The sequence below is a fragment of the Pelecanus crispus genome, chromosome 13 (assembly GCF_030463565.1).
Source record: "Pelecanus crispus isolate bPelCri1 chromosome 13, bPelCri1.pri, whole genome shotgun sequence".
Classification (NCBI taxonomy): domain Eukaryota; kingdom Metazoa; phylum Chordata; class Aves; order Pelecaniformes; family Pelecanidae; genus Pelecanus; species Pelecanus crispus.
This window is the reverse complement of record NC_134655.1, coordinates 91,776-113,247: the sequence shown is the minus strand read 5'-3', so window position 1 is coordinate 113,247 and position 21,472 is coordinate 91,776. Positions and strand designations below refer to the sequence as shown.

At 51.0% G+C, this 21,472-nt stretch overlaps 1 protein-coding gene across 5 annotated transcripts in view; it reads left to right on the top strand.

Moving 5' to 3' along the window:
• The first annotated feature begins 618 nt into the window (after positions 1–618).
• The window catches only part of HDAC8 (histone deacetylase 8), a 39,882-nt gene continuing 19,028 nt past the window's right edge, over positions 619–21,472 (top strand). For 2 of the 5 annotated variants that reach the window (XM_075720499.1, XM_075720500.1), the window contains exons 1-9: positions 619–701; positions 1,230–1,282; positions 2,694–2,824; positions 4,979–5,120; positions 8,114–8,226; positions 9,281–9,358; positions 9,783–9,891; positions 17,045–17,217; positions 18,907–19,001. In XM_075720499.1, the coding sequence (XP_075576614.1) occupies positions 621–701; positions 1,230–1,282; positions 2,694–2,824; positions 4,979–5,120; positions 8,114–8,226; positions 9,281–9,358; positions 9,783–9,891; positions 17,045–17,217; positions 18,907–19,001 (975 nt within the window). In that variant the 5' untranslated portion in view covers positions 619–620. The remainder of the gene's footprint in view (positions 702–1,229; positions 1,283–2,693; positions 2,825–4,978; positions 5,121–8,113; positions 8,227–9,280; positions 9,359–9,782; positions 9,892–17,044; positions 17,218–18,906; positions 19,002–21,472) is intronic. The other 3 variants (XM_075720501.1, XM_075720502.1, XM_075720503.1) reach the window with 3 other exon arrangements.

Genomic DNA, 21,472 nt, shown 5'->3' with positions numbered 1-21,472 from the left:
GCATTACTTCACTACTACCCAAGGACTGTATTTCATTAGTATAACAAGATCTACTGCTTAAGGGCAACACTTCTACACGTGGTAAACCCTGCCCTGGGCAGAGGAGGCTTGAAGAGACTGTAAGCCCCAGCCTGACTTTCTCTTTGTCCCAAGAAAATCAGGAGTAAGCTGCATTTGGGAGTCAGCACGCCTCTGGCCGAGCGCAGGGAGCCCCAGCAGAAAGCGTTGGGCACTTTCTGGGGCTCCCTTCGGGAGCAGGGCACAGGGCTGCATCCTCCCTGGTGGGAGGAGGGCCGGGTGGGTGGGTGCATGCGGCCTCGGGCCATTTTTAATGACAGTTACTACATTTTTAAAGAAAAAACACCACCCCGAGCTGCGTGGGGCCCCCAATAAAATGTTTCTAACGCGAGTGTGCGGCCTGTTCTTTTCGCCCGGCCGGGCTAGGCAGGGCGGGAGGGTCGCTGGCGCTGCGGGGGCGGGGGCTGCCGGTGCCCGCCCCACCCGTGCGGGAGGGACTACAGCTCCCGGCGTGCCCCGGGGCCCAGCGCCTCCTCCCGGCGTGCCCCGGGGCCGGAACTGCCCGGCCGGGGGGCAGTGCCCGTCCCGGCGTGGCGGCCCTGATGGCGGCGGTGCCGCCGGTCTACGTGTACAGCCCGGAGTACGTGGGCCTCTGCGACTCCCTCTGCAAAGTGCCCAAGCGGGTCAGCGCCGCGCCGGGGGGCTGGCGGGGCCTGGGGGGCGGGCGGGGGGGGGATTAACGGGCCCTGTGGAACCCCGGCGTGGGGGCGCTGGGAGTGCAGCGGGGAGGCCCGGGCTCGCAGGGGGGCCCAGGGGGCTGCCGGGAAGTCTGGGGTCTTTGGGGAGGCTGCCGGCACCTGGGGCAGCGGGAGGGTGCGGGGAGCTCGGGAGAAGGGGCAGCGGTGGGGGCACCCCCGGCGCTGGGCAGGGGGGCAGAGGGAGGGCCCGTCCCTCCCCTCGCACCGCCCCTGGCCGGGCGGCAGCGGGTGGCTGGGGCTCGCCCGCAGCCAAGCGGTGCCTTTTCGTGCCCCGCACGCACCCTTCGCGGGGGAGACCCTGTCCGGGGACCCTGTTCAGGCGGGTGCCGGGTTAGCTGTGATGCTGGGAGAAGTCACAGTTACCCCTTCGCTGCAAGTCATTTAGTCCCCGGTTGCTGTGCTTCTGTTGCCTACGCTAGAGCTGCTCTCATGGTCTTACTCTTCTTTCTTTAGGCCAGTATGGTACATTCCTTGATTGAAGCGTATTCCTTACTTGACCACATGAAGTAAGTGCTCCCATCTTCTGTGAAGGGAATGTTTTCTTCTCTGCTAAGGTTTGGAAGATACTGAATAACTGCAGGTCTTATACTATGCATGCTGGTAGTATGATTATAGGAGCCCACGCAGTGTGTCTTTCTAGGATCTAGGGAAAGTCTGCTTGTTTTGCTAAATGGACAAGATTATGGTAATTATGGCAGATGTAATTTATGGTTACCCTTCCTGGTCCAGTGGAGTATAAATTGCCTTGTGCTTTCTCCGTAGAGCGCACTGTCACCTGCTGCTCTTGTGGCTCTGAGCAGAAGCGATGGCATAGAAACCATCCTTGTTGGCACTGCTCTGAAGCCACTGGCCAGTGCTGATGCTGAGAGGGACCATGTTGTTGTGCTGTGTTGTGGTTGATTTGGGAGACTTTTTGTGGGGTCTTGGTGCTGTTCAGGAGAGAAGACAAGATGAGGTCTGAGGCAGAAGAGTGAGAACCCTTGCTCTTGACTCTGGGGGATACGAAGGGAAAGAAAAGGCTTAGCTGAGCCTCTCTTAGGTAGCATCTCATAAAATCTTAAAAAAAAACCCACCCTCCTGTTCAGCAGGGCCAGAAAGTCCTATTGGGACTTTTTTTTAAAGGATTTTTTTCTTTCTGGTTATTTTGGTAGAGTGTCCTTGGGAAATGGCTGCAGGTACCATTACAGAGGCAGACCCAAAGGGCTCTTTGCCCTGGCATGGAGTGAGAAGTGCCCAGCACCTGGGCTAGCCTGGAGCTGGGAGCTTCTTGCATTATTCCAGTAGCAACAGAGCTGTACTGGGTTGCTGGCGTGCACCCCCGGAGTCTGAGGTTTGGAGAGAGCTTCAACATGTTGCAAGATTTATTTAGGCAGATTGCAAAGTGCCTAAACCTGGGAAGGGTGATACACGAGTTGCTGAGGACAGAGATGGTCTCTGCTTTGAACACAGGTGGAGTTAAGAGTATGTGGGAGGTGCTGCTCAGCTCTTGACCCAGCGGGCTGGTGTCCTGCCACAGCACTGGGCTGGGCCTGGATGTTTTCACTCTGTTATTTCCTCTGCGTGTAACTAGAATGTTGGATCTGCTGGAGATTGCTCAAACTGGGAGGACATGCAGAAAAGGGAAAAAAAACTTGAAGCAAAGTGGAAAGGTTAATGCAGACAGCACCTGCAGATGTCCCTCATTGGGGTGGACACAGCAGACAGTGCCACGCTGGGGGAAAGGCCTACTCCAGCTCAGCTGAGCGGCTTTCTCACTCAAAGTGACGGTCTGGTGCGAGAGGAGGAGGGGGTTTTGTTTGCTTTTTTAACAGTAACTGCCAAAAGAAGGCTCCTAGTCTGAGGAGGTTAAAGCTGGGCATTCCAGCCGAACCCTGGAGCCTCTTGTCCTGACGTGCTCTGTTCTTCCCCTCTGCCTAGGATAGTCAAGCCAAAAGTGGCCTCCATGGAGGAGATGGCGAGCTTCCACACGGATGCCTACCTGCAGCACCTGCAGAAGGTCAGTGAGGAGGGGGATGATGACCATCCGGAGTCCGTGGAGTATGGACTGGGTAAGGACGTGTATCTTCAGCAAGAGATTAACTAAATATCAGGTCCAGGATGTTTTTTGCTGGAGCTGACATTAGACAGAGGGGTGAGCTCAGGTGGACTGCTGGGCTGTTTGTGGAGGGAAGCATGCTGAGGGGTGTTGCTGAACCCTGTCAGCCAGCGGTCACCTGTCAGGCTGGCGTTCTCACTGTTGCCAGCAGAGGGGACTGTCAGCCTCACGCTACTGCTCCGTGCAGCTCAGCCTGTCCCTTGCACACCGGGAGCCAGTGCCTTTTGCTGCTTCTTTGAGGATCTCAGGTGGGACAGAAGGCCCTGACGTGCTGCCCTTGGAACAGAGGTGAGACTGGCTGCCAAAGCCTGCTGTGGTGGAGGGCATGTGTGAACAGCAGCCTGAAGCTACAGCAGCTGCTGTTTGCATGGTGACTTTGCTTATGTCTTGAGCAGAGGTCTCTGGCCTGCCTGGACTTAAGACAGCCTGAGCAACGCAGTAGTTAAAGCAGGCAAGGTGGCTGTGGGTACTGTCTTAGTCCCAGGAACAGGAGGAGTGACCCAGCACTGAGGCAGTGGTGCAGATTCTGCACTGATCTCATGAGTCTCCCCTAGATCTGCCATTTACATTTCTGAAGCTGATCTGTCTGCAGGCAGAAGAGCAGCCCTGGGGTCATGCCTTGCTGGGGAACAGCTCCAGGGAGGCTACTGTAGGAATAGGTGAAGATCATATTCTAGCTATAGACCTGCAGTATACCTAGGCCTGTCTCCTTTGCGGATGTCTGATTTAGGGGGGAGATACATCAGTGACCGTGTCAAGGCTTTCCTGGTAGAGTAGCCAGAGAACTGAGTGTTTTTGCAAGGTTGGTATGACAGACCAGTAGGTCAGGCTAGCCAGGCACACAGATCACATGTTGGTTCATAGACCCATCTGTGAATGATCTGAGTGCAAGGAAACGTGTTGGTTGTTGATTTTTGTGGTAGGTTAACCTTGGCTGGCTGCTCTGCCTCTCCCCCTCCTCAATAGGGTAGGGGAGAAAATATGATGGAAGAGATTGTGGGTTGAGATAGGGACAGGGAGATCACTCACCAGTTACCATCACAGGCAAAACAGACTTGACTTAGGGCAATTAATTCAATTTATTTCCAATTAATAACAGAGTAGGATAGTGAGAAGTGAAAACAAAACTGAAATCAGCTTTCCCCTCATCCACCCTTTTTCCCAGACTCAACTTCACTCCCAGTTCTTCTGCTTCCCTCCTCCCTGAGCAGTGCAAGGGGATGGGGAAGGGGGCTTATGGTCAGTTCATAACACTTTGTCTCTGCCCCTCCTTCCTCCTCACACGCTTCCCCTGCTCCAGCGTGGGCTCCCTCCCATGGGAGACAGTCCTCCACAAACTTCTCCAACATGGGTCCTTCCCACGGGCTACAGTTCTTCACAAACTGCTCCAGCATGGGTCCCCCACGGGGTCACAAGTCCTGCCAGGAGCCTGCCTCCAGCGTGGGTTCTCCACAGGGTCACAGCCTCCTTCAGGCACATCCACCGGCTCCAGCGTGGGGTCCTCCCTGGGTGCAGGTGGATCTCTGCTCCCCCGTAGGCCTTCATGGGTGCAGGGGCACAGCTGCCTCGCCATGGGCTGCACCACGGGCTGCAGGGGAATCTCTGCTCCATGCCTGGAGCACCTCCTGCCCTCCTCCTGCACTGACCTTGGTGTCTGCAGGGCCGTTTCGCTCACTTATTTTCACTTCTCTCTCCTAGCTGCTGCGCAGTGTTTTTTACCCTTTCTTCAGTATGTCATCACAGAGGCACCACCAGCATTGCTGATGGGCTCAGCCTTGGCCAGCAGCATGTCTGTCTTGGAGCCATCTCTGTCCCAACATGGGTGCGGCTCCTGGTGTCTTCTCACAGAATCCACCCCCGCAGCCCCCCTGCTATGAAAACCTTGCCACGCAAACCCAATGCAATTTTTTTTTCCTACTTATGCCCCCTAAATCTGCTGTGTGAGTCCAAATCTGACACCTGTTGTGAGGGGTTTGTGCCATGGCTTTTTCATTGTGCCTGGAACAGAAAGTTAGAGCAGCAGTTAGAGAGAGCTCAAAACAAAGAGAATGTGCTTCCCCCAGAGGAAAAGGCCTGTTGTGTCTGACACATGGACTCTTACCCACAGGTTATGACTGTCCGGCTACTGAAGGGATCTTTGAGTATGCAGCAGCCGTGGGAGGAGCCACCATCACTGCAGCCCAGTGCCTGCTGGACGGCAAGTGCAAGGTAGCGATTAACTGGCCTGGAGGGTGGCATCATGCAAAGAAGTAAGAAAACAATCTCTTCCCTTGTGTTTTCTCACCTGGTGTCTGAACCCTGCCTCCTAGCTCCCAGCTTCCCTGCGAACCCTCAGGGTGTGGCAAGCCAGCTGGAAGAGAGAGCAAGGGGTGAGAGGGGTGAAGGAGGGCAGGAGGCAGATAGGAAAGAAGCAGAGCGTAGGGCAGAAGCCTGAGAGTAGGCTGGTTACTCCTCAGTCCTGGTGCTGTCATGGACTGCAGTGCAGGTCTGGGGCAGATCTATTCAGAGGTGTCCCGCCATCCATTGATACTTGGTTATCTCTGGGAATTCAAGTGAGAATTGATTTTGCAAAGTCCATAGAGAAGGGCTGTGGAGAGGCAAACAATTGGTGTCTTCCGACTTGGAAGAGAATGGGAATGTGGCAGCATGTTGTCAAAATTGTTTTGTGTGGCTTTTTTGGTTTCTTAATAAGAAATTTGAAACAGTGCAGGACTGACCTCTGGTTTTCCCCATGCTCTGTGGATGGCTGTTTGCTCTGAGCTGTAATGTCAGTAATGATCTTCCAGAACAATAGGAGAGGAATTAAAAATTTCATCTCTGAATCCTGTGATTCTGTAATGGTAAAATAATTTGTTTCCATGGCTTCCCCATTTTCCATGGATGCATGTTTTATTTTGTGTCCCCCATCTCCCAAAACATGAGGCCTGTCTACAAATGCAGACAAGACAGCACCTTTCCTTGTCCCCAGCTAACTGGCCTTTGCAGTGCCGTTCTATTTCCCTGGGCAGCCCCAGAAATTAGCATGAACCATGTGTCCAACCCTAACAACTTGTACATGAGCGCACAGGTTTCTCTTCTTACTCCAATGACTTTTCTGACCTGACAGAGAAACTCTGGAGGTGTAACGGTAGCGTGCAAACTCCAATGATGGCAACGTCTCATCAGGACCCTTTTCCTGTCAGCACTTTGCTGAATATGGGTTCAGCTATGGCTTGCTGAGAAAGAGAGTTTAGCTTGGGTGAGCTGAGCCCTCTTGCTCTTCGCAGGAGGGATGGCTTTTTAAAAATCTTCCGTTCTGTGTTATCTTGATTGCATGGTACAAAATGCCTGTAACAGAAGAAATCTTAGCAGTGTTGCTGCCACTGAGCTGTGCTATTAGCACTGTTCTGGGAAGCAAACAGTCTGTTTAAAAAAGGCATTTAATACTTACTGATCCCAAAGGAGCCTTCCCAGTCACCCCAGTGAGGTGGCGTGGGGTGCTGCAGGGTAGGCAGCAGCTGTGGTAGGTGCCAGTCCAGTGTGAAGGTCCAGCCAGACGGACACCCAGCTGCAGGTGCCTCGTGCTAGGGCCTGTGTCCTTTTGTCAAAAAAGACCTGCTGTTTATTGGCTTAGTTACTTTCCAAGGTCGCAAAGGTAGGAGCGGTAACCACTGTCACCTGGGGCTTTGGAAGCTCCCAGTTCACTGGTATGCCTTTAGGGCAGAGGGTGAGATGCTGAGTTGGTGCCTTTTCTTGACTCAGCCCTGCCCTCCCTTCCAGCAGTGACAGTCCGAGCTCTGCTGTGTGGATCTGTGACAGGGAGAAATCCCAAGTGCTGGCCCTGAGCTGCAGCTCCGACGCTGGTCAGCCTCTGTCCAAGCTGGTGTCCTGCTCTGCTTGGCCTCGAGTTTGAAAGAGATCGTGTGTTACAGCATGGAGAGAGTGCCTGAGGCATGACAGAGTTCACTTTGCTTCCTGGCTGGGAATGAGGGGAAGAGTACAGTGCGTAATCACAGTTGAGGAAGATTCCCAGGATACCTGCTAACATCCCAGTTCTCAGCATCACTGTAAATGAACAGAGTCACTGTGAGGCATCTGTGCTCCATGACATTTGCGCTGAGTGAGAGCAAGTGCAGTTCTGCCACCCAGTGCTTGCTCCTTGCTGTTTCCAGCTGTTTGCTGAGCAGGGGAGTGTTGGGCAAAATGAGCCGAGTGCTGTGGCTGAAAGTCAAGAAGCATTTCCAAGAGGCACATCTTGGATGTGGAGATCCTGGAGTCATTTGAGCCTGGGGAAGAGGGGTTTGGACACTCCTGTTGCAAAGTATAAAGCTTTGGTTTAAATCAGCTAGCCAGGGCTGACCTAAGAGGTCATATGGTAGCCCAGTGGTGCCAAGTGGTGACAGGGACTTGACTTCGAAGCACGTGGAGCAGGGATTAAGAAACCTTCTTGTTCCTTTGATGCCAGCAATATGGAAGCTGCCCCCGATGTATGTCAGGGATAAATTATTCCATGCAGCATCTGTCCTCTGTTTAGCTGCTGGGGCTCTCTTCTGGCTGAGCCTAGGAGCTGTATTGTGAGGGACTGCATGTGGGGCATCCTGTTTGCATTTTCCTGGGGAGGAAGGGAGAGTGTTGCTTTGGGGAGAGGCTTAACCTTCATACCCTGAGACTTTGGAACAGAGCAGCAGAGTGTTGCAACTGCCTTGGACCTGCCTTTCACTGCCAGGACCTTCCTGGGACTGTGACCTGGACAGCAGGGATGGAGTGGCTGCCTGCCTGTGCCTGTCCACCACTCGCAGGAAAATGGCCAAGCAGGACAGTCCAAGGGCCCGTCCTCTTGCCACAGAGGGAGAGGAGGTACAGCAGAGAGTGGGTTTGAGTTGAGTGGCTCTGAACTTCTTTAAAATATCTCAGGTGCAGAAAGCTAATTTTTTATTTGTGCATCAGTGAAATGGTCAGAGGTACCCTGCCAAGTCCCCCATGGGTCAGGGCCTCTCTGCAGCAGAGCCAGCTGATGTTTTACCAGCTGCCAGCAAGCCCAGGGTTGAGAAGCGATTGGCACAAGCAGTCGTGTTCTCTGTGCTTCCCAGCCATGCCCTGAGCTGCTCCTCACACGTCCCTTGGTCACTCCTGGGCCTTGGCTGGGCTCTTCATCCTGCCCTGTGCCCCTGCAAGGTGGAGTCTTGCAAAGCAAAAGTGACAATGCCAAGATCAGTGGTGATTGCATTGGCGATGTTCAACCTCACGGACATTGTTTTCACAGAGATGAAGCTTCTGGCTTCTGTTACCTGAACGATGCTGTCTTGGGGATCCTGCGGTTGCGTCAGAAATTTGACCGTGTCCTTTATATCGATTTGGATTTGCATCATGGGGATGGTAAGGCCCAGCACAGGCTGCAAACAACACAGCCGCGCAGACTCGGGGAGGAATGGGAGAAGTGAAGGCCTGTCAGAGCAGTAGGGCTTTACCTGCTGCAACAGCTGTGGCTTTGCCTCCTTTCAGTGCAGTCAGGTTCCCTCAATCCATTTCTGCCTTGTCCTGCTTTATGGATTTGCCCTGTGCTGCTCATCAGACCTCTCTTGAGGGTCTGGGCAGCAGTCTTGTACCTAAAGCAACAAACAGCATGTTCCCATTCCAGTAGTCCCCTCTGCCAGTGGCTCTCCAGCAAGGACTTCCCCCAGTCCCTTGTCTCCCATCCCAGCAGAACAGCTGCTGACAGTGTTTAATCATTTAATGCCACCAGCGCAAGAGGGAAGCAGTCAGTAGTAAATGGTGCTTTTAAAAGAAGGCTTGACGCTATAAAACTAAAGCCAGAGCTGGCCTTGCTGAAACTGCTGTCTCCTTCAGGGACATTATTTCAACACCATTTAACATTTCCTGCTCTCCTAAATTTTATGGTGTGTTTCATTTTGCTCCATTTTCCCCCCACATTTGGTTTTTGTTAAGTTTCCTGTTACTTCTTTTTCCCTCCCCACCCCCACTATTTTAATATGTCTTTAAGGAAAAGAAAAGGCATGTTGAACCGCAGCAGCACTGAGAGAAAGTGCGAGAGCCCGGTAGCTCTGATTCTGATCAGAGCCAAGCTCTGGCCAAGCCATCCCTGCTCAGCTCCCTCCCACAGCCTTGCAGGCCAAGTAGTGCAAGTGAGTGCTGCTAACGTGGGCACTAACCTGAGGTATTGAGATTCATTCAGTACTGATTAGCATGAGACCACCAAATTCATTTCAGTTGTGACCTTTGCTGCAGTTGAATTCGGGTCTCCGTTGATTAAGGATGGATTTATTGAACTACATCTGGTTTTCTGCTTTGTTCATTCTGTTCCTGCTCTGCCTGCTGCCCCATGTTTATCGAGTGGCTCGTTTGTGTGTTTAGACTCTGTCATTTATGTGAATGATGCACAAAAGCTTTTTTCTCTTCCCTTTGCTGATAGGAGTTGAAGATGCCTTTAGTTTCACCTCGAAAGTCATGACTGTTTCTCTGCACAAGTTTTCACCAGGATTTTTCCCAGGCAAGTTGCACTTGTGAGGTTTGTGCTAATTCGGTTCACACATCACTGACGAGGCCCCAGCAAAGGGAAGTCCCATCCCTTCCATCCAGCAGAGGCATCTCGCTGCCTCTTCTGTTGACCCAGGAGAAGGAAAGAGTGGGGAACTACATGTTTGGCATTTCCCTCCTTCTGGTTGTGGCTAAGCTCTGGGCAGAGCCGCTGCTGGGCAGCCACCTGCAGCCCTTGAAAGCTGCATGACAGAACTGCGCAGAGGGCAAGAACCAGCTCCATCCAACCCCTCCTTTATTGGTGGTGGCAAGTGGACTTCTCCATAAGCATGTCAAAGGTCCTGGCGCTCTGCTCTCGTCTGAGACATCCCACACGTTTCTCTTGCTGCTGATCCCCTTTCCCTCGTAATGAACCATGGGGTGTTTCTGTTTTTCAGGCACCGGTGATGTGACCGATGTTGGCCTGGGGAAAGGTCGCTATTACAGCGTGAATGTACCTATTCAAGATGGCATTCAGGATGAGAAATATTACCAGATCTGTGAAACGTAAGCCCTCTGGCTCTGATACAGTTTACTTGGATGGGATTTTAGAGCACAGAGACTGCACAGATTTTGTTTATTTTCTACTTTAAATTACAGTCCTTCCTTAAGGTTTGCCCCTTCCCCTGTTACAATTTTTTATTACAACGAACGCAGATCTTAAGAGGTCTCAGAGGTCTTGTCCGAATCCTTAGGCAAACGGAATATACAGAGGCGCTTGTGGGTAGCTGGAGTGTCTCTTTGCCACAGGTCAGCCTTGGGTGTTTAAGGAGAGATTGAGAAGGGACAGGTACTTTTTAGCTGTGGACTTAGGGCTAGATGCTTTTTCTTCAAATAAATGCTCTGAACCCTGACCATCGGTGGGAGATACGCTTGGGGCTGAGCTAAAAGTGTTTTCCGAGCACCTTTTGTCTGTGCTGGAAGAATGAAAGGCTGAAGGCTGAACGTTTGCCGGTGATTGAGCTGCCTCCTGGCAGGCCCCTCTGTCACTCAATTGGTGATGATGGACCTCACAAGCCATTGCCCATGTCAAAACTGGGCCATGGGGCTTGTTCTTTTCAGGGGGAGAGGAGCCTCGGCACAGGGCTGCAGGACACAGTAGCGCATCCACCTCTCAGCTCTAACAGCTGAGGGCTGAATCCTCTCCGGACCTGTAGCCCATTAGGGCAGTCGTGCTGTGGCCGTACCTCCTGCTAGCTTGTTGGTGCTTGTCACTGCTGGTGGTAGAGCATCCCTCTTCCTGCCAGGGGACATGTTCCCAAAAGGCAGGGCAGCTTTAGGGGCTGAGTAGGGGTTAGGAGCCCAGTCAGGAGTAGCCCATTGCATGCATTCCCAGTTGAAGGACATCAAAACCTACCGTGGGTTCCAAGCTGCATATAACCAAAGCATCTACAAAGAAATTTTGAGATCTCATGGGCAAAGAGGAAGAGGTCTGTCCTGGCTGGGAGATGGTCATGTGCATGACTGTGGGTGTCTCATCCAGCTGATGTCTGAGGATGATTGCCTGTGCTGCCCAAACCTGTGGTGGGATTGGAGCGCGTGACTCCCTCTGACACAGGTTTCTGCAGGCTGACTACGCCCTGCGCGGAGCATTTCCTTATATTCTTCTCCTGTATCCCCTTTTGGTGAGAGGAGACCTGCTCCTTGGCGGCTCTCTGCTCCTTGCTGAGGCAGGCATTCCCGGAACAAATGCCAGGGAGATGTTGTGCAAAACAGTCTCACCTCCCTCGGTGCCAGGGACAGCTGCCTCCCCAGTCTTGGTGGAGTCTGACCTGCTGCAGCACAGCAATATAAATAAACGGGGAGGAAGTTTGCTCTTGGCATCTCGGAGCATATGCACTTTGAACTTACCTCTCTATAAATTACAGTGCTTGTGTTTGATCGCTTTTGTTCCAGTAGATAAACTCCTATCCTGCTTTCGAGGTGATGTGGCACATGGATAATTGCCTATTGTTTCTGGAAGTGGAATGACACGGGCTCCAATTAAAGTACATTGTTACTAATAGCTGCTGTGCGGAAAGGGGGCCAAAGTGTGACATTATTTATTTATTTTCTGGAAAGTCTGATGTCTTTACAATTTTGAAGACAAAGGCAGCCAGGGATGAAAAGTTTCGGAGCTGCCTTGAAAGTGGAAGCACCAGAGTTGGATGCTGTTTCTGTGGTATGCTCTGCTCGTGCAGAGATGTGTCCGAGGCATGTTCCCACTAAGCCCTCTGGGAGCCCACCTGCTCACGTAGTCTCTCCATCAAAAGAGAACGTTGTGATGAGCCTGGCTAATTGTAAGCATCCAGAATAGCTGTTTTGTTTGATCACCTTCTGAAACTGCCCAAATTGGTGCATGAAATTGGTTCTGAAAACATGTCAATAACTTTACCTGGAGTTTAAATATTAACTGTTTGAAGACTAAAAAAATGCAAGAGGTGAGAAACATTGCAAGTGCAGAAAAGTAAACTTAGAAATAATCCAGAGACATTCAAAAGCATTATCTTTGCTCCAAAGACAAAGAGAAATCTGCGTTATTTTAAATGACTGTAGTAGTTTGCTTGGTAAACTTACAATTAATTATAGCTGAGAGAGATAACTAATGAGCTATTTGTCCTCTAGTATTGTCCAGAATGTAAAAAAAAACAAAACAAAAAAACCCCAAAAAACCCAACAAACCAACCCACCCCAAAATCTGAATGCTATTTGGCCTTGTTATACGTGATGCAGGGGAGCTGTATTAGCAGTGTGTAGGCATGGATCTAGGAAAATTCTGCTTTAGCCAGTGCAGGCTGGACTGTGTGACAAAGAACTGCTCGGGTGGAAGTTGTGATGTACCCATTATGTTGGTGGAGAAACCGCTTAGTAACAACGGTCACCTGCAAGGAAAGCAAAGCACCAAAGGCTTGCCTGCTACCTAGAAAGAAGATACTATTTCTCTATTTACAGTGTCTTAGTAAAGGAAAACAGGATGACTGTGGTGGATGTGTTTTATCCCAGCAGCCGGCTGTCTCTGTTCCTTCGGACTCGGCCACCGTGGGTGATATACCTTGCGTGGCGCTGCCTGTTCACTGCCTGGTGGTGGGACCATGGGCTGGGGTCCCGTCGTGCTGCCCACAGCAGCACAGACAAAGTGAGGCTGATTGATCTCGGGGCATGATATAGGAGCAGCAAGGCCAGTTCCCCCTTCTCTGATATGATCTGCTTTTTCCTATTCTGCAGGCTTTTGGCGAGATGAAAAATAATACTTTTTTTTTTTTTTTTTAATCCTTCTAAGCAAGGGCTTTAAATCTCTGTCAATATGTGGGTACCTACAGTGTCCCAGGTGGCAGCATAGCTGTCTGTAGATCCAATTGCAGCCTCCCGATGGTTGGCTGGCTGTCTTTTGGTGCCTCTTGTGAAGCCATTAGACAAGCCCCAGATGGGAAACCCCAGACTAGACTTTTTTTTTTTTTTTTAAGCAAAAGTTTCCCACTTGCAAGAATAAGACTAAAAGCAGAGACTGCTGTTTCTTGGGAGGCTGCAGCATTACTTTCACAGTGCATCCAGCTGTGCCTGTTCCTAGCTACAGTGGGTCGAGGGTATCTACTGATGCATCCTTCCCCCATTTCAGTGTTGGGGAGGAGGCCAGCGGAGAGGTGAGCAGCCTCCTCCCAGTGGAGTGCCAGTCTAAAGCAGACAGCAGTGGAGGAAAATGAGGTAAAAAAAAATGGAGTGCATGATAAAAAGCAATTCCTGCATGCCTGTCAGTGTCTAGCAGGGCTTTTTCATGTCATGCAGGTGTAAATGGAGACTCCTAGGTGTTGGGTGTGCGTGGCATCAAAAGCGCCACGTGGCCTGGAAATCCTGCAATATGAGGCCGGTTCTGAATCTGGTCCTTGGGCACAGGCACTGAACAGTACAGACCCCAGAGTGACTGTGGTGTTGGGAGGCTCTGGCAATTAGGGATGCGATTGACAGCTGGATTTGGGATCTGCTTGGAAGGGATTGGTCTTCCCCTTCCTATTGCTGTAAGGGTTGAATACAGCACGGGGCAAGCGGTGAGTGCAGGAGACCTAGCCTACCATCTGGACTTCATTGGTTGCTTTTTGTCATGCAGCAGAGCACAGATCCTAAACGTTCTTCCAGACTTAGAAGTTTAAAATATGTCCATAGTCCCACAAACTTTGCAGAAATTTCATGTCCTGAGTTTTTCATGGTTTGGGATGAAATTTTGAAACTCGGGCTTAAATTCCAGACCCCTGATTTCTTTTGAAAGGTCCCAAGTTTTAACCTGGGGAAAAGGCTCAATTTAACCCGCTGGATTGTGGAGCTTTCTGAGTGACTGTGGTGGCAGGCATGACCCCCAGCTCAAACCAAACTTTCCAGTTCACAGGATTAGTCTGGCTACTTTCTTTAGCTTACGGACAGGGCTTGTGGTGTTTGCTGGTGCAGCTGTCACCTTGGCATATCGTGGGTCTTGCTGGGATGTGTACAGAGCGGGGCAGTCAGCAGCAGGGTGGCAGACGCAGGGGAGGCAGGAGGCAAGCTGGTGTGGGGAGCGTTTGCTGGCTTTGAGAGCAGCAGCACCCTGGGCAGTTCTGGGTCTTGTCTGCCTGCAGCGTGGGCAGAAGGAGGAGCAGGCAGGCCCATGTGTTGCTGCTGAGGTGACAGCAGATGTAACTTGATTGATTGGTGGGTTTTGGATGCAGCTTTTTGGATGTCAGAGGTGTAAGTCACAATCTTGCCTGTATATCCAGGTAAAGGAAAGCCCTCCAATTTGGGGAGCTCCTTCCCATGCTGCTGGCCATCTCCTGACACTAATAGGAGGAAATGTCGGTTTCCTCGGAAGAGGAAAAGTCCTCTTCCAGTGGCAATCTCACTGGGGCTGTGAAATTTTGATACGGCTCTGGGTTTGCTGTTCTGTTCCATCCTCCCTGTTAGCCGTTGACTGTTTAGCTGTTCTTCTGACTTCTGTCAGCTGCTTCCTTCAGGGGCTGGCAGGGGGGGCAGTGAATTGGATACTGCTGAAAGAAAGAGCTTGGAGGAGTCTGAAAACTGGCAATGTCTGTTCATCTCCACTGCAAGGGCAGGCAGTGCAGCCCTGCCTTGGCGCACCGCTCTGCCAAGGCCAGAAAGGGACGTCTGGGGTCACCTTGTCTTCGTGGCCCTACGTTGCTCAGGAGACTTCCCTGAACTTGTTTGTTAGTTCAGGAACAGAAAGGGGGCAGAACATCCCCTTTGCACGTGTGCCAAATGAGCGCACAGCCCAGACAGCATGGTCCTCGCTGGCCGTGCCATGCCCTGGCCACAGTGACGGGGGTACCATCCCACTGGAGCCAGCTATCACAGGTCAGCTTGAGCTGACAATAAAGTCAAACTGACCATACGGCAGCAGGTAGTCCCTTCCACTCATCCTTCCCAGCCCCTTCCTTTTGCTTATGATGGAGCTGCTCTGATCCCACAGTGCGCAGTTTCAGAGAGCTGAACTAGTAGAGAGTTGCTTAGCAGGGTTAGTTTTCTGCTCGGTTAACTCGCTTAACTAGTTCATAGCAAGGAAAAGAGGGATCTCTGCATTAACAGAGATCCCAGCAGCTACAGACAAATGCTGTCATGTCAGGGAGATGTTTATCATTTAGGTAATGTCTGCAATGTGCTTTGAAAATGAAAAGCCCTGGGAGAGAGTGAACTTTGTTTAAAATTCCTCATGCAGCCAGCAAAAACCTGCAGGGATGAGCTAAGAGACTCTTCTCCATCCTTGCTGGGAGACCTTGCTGAGAAATAGTAGGAAGCCTTCGCCTGAAGTGAGTTTCATTGGGGAAATAATAGAAGGACTCATGATAGCGATTGCATTTTGGTGGAAGTGGCTGTCCTTGCACAGTGAGATTGGTGAGGGGGCAGGGGATCCCCAGTCTTTTCTAGCAAGAGGTAAACCTTCTTCTGTTCATGTTATTTCACATGCATCTGCCAGTTTCTGGTGGATCCAAGAGGAATGTAAAGCTTCCTAGGGAAAAAGTGAGCTGTTTGAACTGGCCAGTCAGTGTCAGCTGCCTGTCTGGCAAAAGCAGAGAAGCATGTCCGAGGGAAATGGGGGAAGAGGGACCCAGAGACAGCTCGTAGGAGCTAGATGTGCTTGCAGAGGTCTGAGTGCAGGCAACAAAAGCCCTCACCAGCAGCAGGCAGTGTCAAGAAGCCCTACAGCGTTTGAAGAAAGATGGTTCAGTCCTCCTTACTCCAGGGAAGGGTAGTACAACGTGGGCCTTGGGCAGAGGTAGAAGGCCCTCATCCATCCCATCCTTGATATCTGTAGAAGAGAGGCTGACTTTGGGTCCACTTCAAGAAGGAAGCTTATGCCAATTTGAGTGCTCTTTCCTTGGCACTGTGATTTTCACTGTCTGCCTCAGTTTGCTTAGCTTGGTGGGACTGTGTGGACAACATGGCCTGGTAGCTGTCAAAACATGAGTGATGTGAGTAGCTGTCGGCTGCCTGGCCCTGATGGGTACCTGGGGTGCTGGGGCCAGGCTCTCAGCGTGTTCAGGCTGCGCTGCCATACCCGGGGTGAATACTCACACTGAATGGAAATCCTGCTTTCCCCCAGGCTCGCATATTTGGTCTTGGCAGGGTTGAGTTTTTTCCCAGTGGTGCCTGTACTTCAGTAGTGAATTTGTGGTGCTTGTAGAGCTGATGGCCTCAGCCCTGCAGGCATCTGCCTTGGCAGACTGCGCTGAGCTCAGTGGGGTTCCTTGTCTGGGTGCAGTGACTGGCTAAGTTTCTTGGGGTGAGTGCTGGTAAATGCAAGCTCTTTGTCACAGGGAAGCAGCTCTCTCGTTTGGCACCGCAGTGGTTTCTAATTGCATATCAAATAGGAACTGGCAATGGTTAGGTTCTCTTAATCAAGGCAAAAAGCATTTATTCCAGGGATCACATCTGTTTCTAGTTCAGCAAAATAAAAACACTGTTGTGAAAGGAACATGTTTTTCTCCATTATTTGCCTTGTATTTTGGGCTTTGGAGCACAGTGCTGGGAACAGGATTATTCCCTTTGTGGTGTTCGTAATACTAAAAATCTCCTGGACCAAAGCCAAATGTCTGACGTGCCCAATTGCCTTCTGCAAGAGGGAATATTTCTAATAAACTGTCTCCAGGACACTGGCCCTGCTGCACCCCAGCATCCGCTAGAGCTGGGGGAAATACGTTTCTGCCTCAAGAGCCACATGGGAGAGAAGAGAGTGAGAATCTAGGCAGAGCCTTCCTCTGTTTGTCCTATCCTGTCCTGGTGAGAGGTGTCTGAGAGTTTAGGATTGTTATTTCACCAGATCTTGCTCTTCACCATGACTTTTACAGGGGAGAATGCTGGATTTGGCTTGCAGCCCTTCCACTCAGAGCAGCCAATGTAAGCGTGTGGTTTGATGCTACCACTGAGCTGATCAGAACTAGATCACCCTCCCCTGTGTTCTCAGTGATGCTTTTGCTTTCATCAGCCTTGTGATGAGTGCTTTGAGAGCTAAACTTGCTGCAGGAGAGTAGCGGAGGCAGAAGGTTAACTGGGAGCAGAGGGAGAGTAACTGGTATGAGCGGGGTGGGAGCAGAGAATGCAGAAATCTTGACAGGCATCGGTGGATCTGAGGGACCAGGGCCATGCCACCAGCACCCTTCTGAGCCGCGTTTGCAGTAACCCCCACTGCTTCTCTTCTCCACAGCGTGCTGAAGGAGGTGTACGCCGCGTTCAACCCAGACGCGGTTGTGCTGCAACTGGGGGCAGACACCATCGCCGGGGATCCCATGTGCTCTTTCAACATGACGCCCGAGGGAGTGGGCAAGTGCCTGAAGTATGTCCTGCAGTGGCAGCTAGCAACTCTCATCCTGGGAGGAGGTGAGTGCACGCGCGTCCTGTTCACAAGGAAACAGGTTTGTCCTCCTGCGACCCTTCCTCAAGTGTGTGCCCTTAGGCCTGGCACTGACTGGAGTTTAGCTGGGTGACTGCTGGGCAGCATCAGGAGGGCACTGTGTGGTGCGGTACTGTTTTCACACAGACCTGAAATCCTTGTTACCAACAGGTGCAAGTCTCAGTCCTGACCCTAAGACCCTAAAGGCTGCTTGGCTCCTCAGGAGAAGAGCACAGGCTGTTAACCCTGATGAACCGACCCTGGCTTCTCAATGGCACCTCTGATTCCCATCTCTGCTGATCAGCCCTTCAGTGCTTCTCTGTAAAAGTGAGCGCTGTGTTCCCAAACCTGCCTCGGGCATCTGGCAATGAATGATTTCGTTTGGATTCGAGCAGGGGCTTGGGAAAAGGACTGGCTGCCTGCATGGTACAGCAGGGCTCTGATACTCAGTGAAAGCTAAGGTTGACTTAGCTCCGCCATGCTGCTTAACCAGCTGCTTGTCCAGTGGGGAGAGCACAGGACAGGCTTTATGCAACAGAGCATTTCAGAACAACAAAAGCCACTGTGTGTGAGGGAGAGAGCCCCAGCTCTGTGCCTGGAGCCTATCAGCTCTAGCTGTTGTCCTTTTTGAGATGGGGGAGATCAGGTATAGCGTGTTAAGCCTAAAATTTGATGTGCTTAATGCACTTTTGGAAAGGTTATGAGTGTTTAATCCTGCTGTGGCATGTCCAGGGGTATGCTGGGGATGGCACCTCTCAGGCAGAAAGAAACCCCAGAATTTTTGTCAAAAAGTGAGGGACAACTATTTGTCACTTGTGGAAACACTAAAGAAGCGTCCCACGACTGCAGCTTGTGGAAGCATTTGAAGGGGAAATTGGGGGAGGAGTCAATACTTGGGGAAAAAAAAAAAAAACCAAGAAAGAAAAGAAAAAAATCCCAACCCAAATAGAAGGGAACATTGAAAAATATGGTCTCCCTCTATTTTCAAAGTGGTTTTCTCTCTTACTATTTTAGTCGTCTTTGCTGGAAAAAAGCTGCTTCTGAGTCTCTTGCAAGATTGTTTTCAGCTAAGGTTTCTCCTTGTGGGCTCATGTACCGTTACCATGGAGGTGATCATGACCATACTGACTGTGAAACCTCATTTAATTGTAAAGCAGTCGCGAGTTGTACTAACGAGCTTCATATTTGTCCTTCAGACCTGACAGTGCGGAAGAGCTCACCAGCGAATGGCTGGGCATGTGTGTAATGCTTTACGGGTCAAAGGCTGGCATTAAAAGGCAGGAATCCCCCATCTCCACTGCTGCCCTCGCACTTCTCTCCCTGTTGCCTTTGAACACCCCTCCTTGTTGCCAGGAGAGAGCCCAGCGCTTGGGGCCAGGGGCTCGTGCTGGGTCTGAGATGGTGGCTGGAGGATCCTGGCCTGTGCCGTGCTGGGTGTAGCTGGGGTTCAGTTTGGGAGGTTTGCCCTTGCGTACAGTGTCATTCAGACCTGGCCTTGTGTAGCCAGCAGGTGCAAAATGCAGGTTTTGGGCACAGCTTGAGTGGATGAAATAAGCTGAATTAATGCAATCTGCACGTTTTGCCTCTGCGATTTGTTCCTTCCGCTAAAGTCTCTCCCTCTCTCTTCCATTTCCCCACTCTTCCCCCTCCAAAATCACAATTCTTGCTGGAGACAGGAGGCTACAACCTTGCCAACACAGCTCGCTGCTGGACATACTTGACTGGGGTCATCCTTGGGAGAACGCTGTCCTCCGAGATCCCCGATCACGAGGTAAAGCTTTGACAAACCCTCCCTTCTCCTTGCGCAAGAGCCGAGTCATTCTACCTAATCCAAACGGCATCCTTGCCACTCAATACTGTTTTGTTGAGACACTCCGGTAACAATAACGCACTGTCCTCGCAGCATAGTGGGTGCTTGTTCCCAAAACCCGAGGCTGTCCACATCTTTTTGCAAGAGATCCCAGGCGCCAATAACCTCCAGTCTCAGATAATTACAGAGAGCATGGGGAGGGGGAGTCACCTGTTTGCTCAAAGAGCTCTTTAGGATGTGCGCGTAGTTTTGCCAGGAAAGAGCCAGGCTTTTCTCAAGGCTTTAAACTTTGGCCCTGCTTTCATTGACTTACAGAAAGTACCAGGTGCAGCTCTGAAGCTTTTCTGACCAGCAGTCTTGCAGCAGGCCATGGGGCCAGGTGCTGTTCATGATCACCTATGAGCTGTCTCAGTTCCAGTGCTGGCACTTTTAAAGTCTTGAGCGGGGCTGGGCAGCTGGTTAGAGGGACACAATCTAGACTGAATTTGAGCGGAATAACTGTAGGTTCATAATAGGTCTCAAATCGCAGATCAATGTTATTGACCCTACAGAAACAAACCTGCACGTGCAAAGCAGTTCAAGCCTACAATGGCTACAGAGGAGAATTATGGTTTTGCCTTTGTCTAAGGATCTATTGGACCAGTGTGCATGAGGATGTAAAGCGTTTGTGTGGATTGAAACTGGAAATTCATCATTATAGAAACTGGTGATTACAGATACAAGATGCTTTTTGAGCGGTGTTGTGCTTAAATATGATCCTTCAAGCATGTTTCTGCAGAAACGGGTTTTAAACAAGCCTGGATCTTTCATATATGCAGGAGATGAAAAGGGTGGGTCCCTCTGTAGGAATTAACTGCTGAAGGTGGGTACGTTTTGCCTGTTTGTTACTGCTCTGAACAATTTATTTGTTGTGTTAATGCTTCCTGCACTTCAGTGCCCTGAAGGATAAGAGCAGTGTGGGAACGAGTTGATTGCAGGATGTCACAATGTGCACAGTGGGGCCTCGCGTGCTCTGGCTGCTCCTTCTCAAAGGAATTTTTTGCCAAGAAAAGTTGGACCAGATGATCCTTGGGGTCCCTTCCAACCTGGTATTCTATAATTCTATGAATTTGTATCCCCTCCTGGGCTGGCTGGCACTTGGGCTGCAGAGCTGAGCTGGCTGCGAGTTGTGGTGCTGCTGGTAGCTGGCCTGTTTGGGTTCCCCTTGCAGCGAAATAGTGCTTGTGGTTTTGTTTCCGGAGATGAGCTGAGCTGCTCAGGGTTCACTGTGGAGTAACAAGCTCCCGGAGATCAGCCCAGCCTGTCTCTTGGAGCTGTGGTGCAGCACTTGAAGAGGAATGAACTGGAGGGAGGGGAAACCTGGGCTGCCTTGGATGAAGCAGTCACCAAGTGCTGCTGTTCCCACTTGGGCACCTAAAGGAGAATTTATATGGCAGGCTCATAAAACCAAGTGCCTGCCATGAGCAAGTGCATCTTGACTCCTGCACCATGGAGAGGGTTTAGTAAGAATCATCTCTGGGGTGGTGATGTTAGCCAGCAAAGCAGCTGGTGAGGATCAGAAGCATAGCTGCAGTGCTTCTTGAATGCCAGGTGAAGTGGCTGGAGTGGTGGTTCATCATAGCTAGAAAGGTCTTGGGTGAATGGAGTTTGCTGGAGCTGAATCGGGAACGAGTCAGAAATCCACGGTGCTCTGCTAGAATATACATCAGGTCCACAAAGAATGAGTAGGGACACTGGTGTATGATAAGTTGTCTGATAAGTTGGCCATGTGCTTCATCAAAGGTAATAAAGTAGCCTTAGTGATAAAGTGACCTTGGTAATAAGAAATAGCCTTAGTACATGATTTGACTGGTTCTGGATCAGATACCAGCTAAAAGATGGTGATATTCATGTCAGTAAGCAGGGAGCAGCAGCCTGCCTTTAGGGAATCTGCATCTCTTTTGGGACCTGGAAGAAGTGGATAAGCGAACTGCAGTGGGGTTCAGATCCCTGGGGAAGAGGCCTCTCAGTTACCAGGTGGAAGCGGTGAAGTTGGGTTTGAACAGCACAAGGTAAAGTACCCTAAGACATGTCCCTTAGGTTGGCATACAAACCTCTCCTTACAGCTCTGCTCCTAAGTAGTAGAACAAAAGGATGTATGCTCCCTGGCTTCGAGGCATCCATGAACTGCTAATTAAAAGGCATTGGGAGGAGTGTTCCCTGTCAACAGGTTTATCCCATTATTATCTGCTACAGAACCTGCTGGTGGTTGGGACTGTCTTGCAGCTGAAGGTGAGATTTTTGGGCTGTAGTGTGTTACCCATGTGCATGCAACGCCCTGCAGCCGTGTAGGGCTTGCAGTGAATGAAGGCAGAAGCTGGCTGCCACGCTTGTGTTTTTGCCTGCAAGTGGCCAGTGCGGGCCGCTTCACAGTCAGGAAGGTGTGTGTTTTC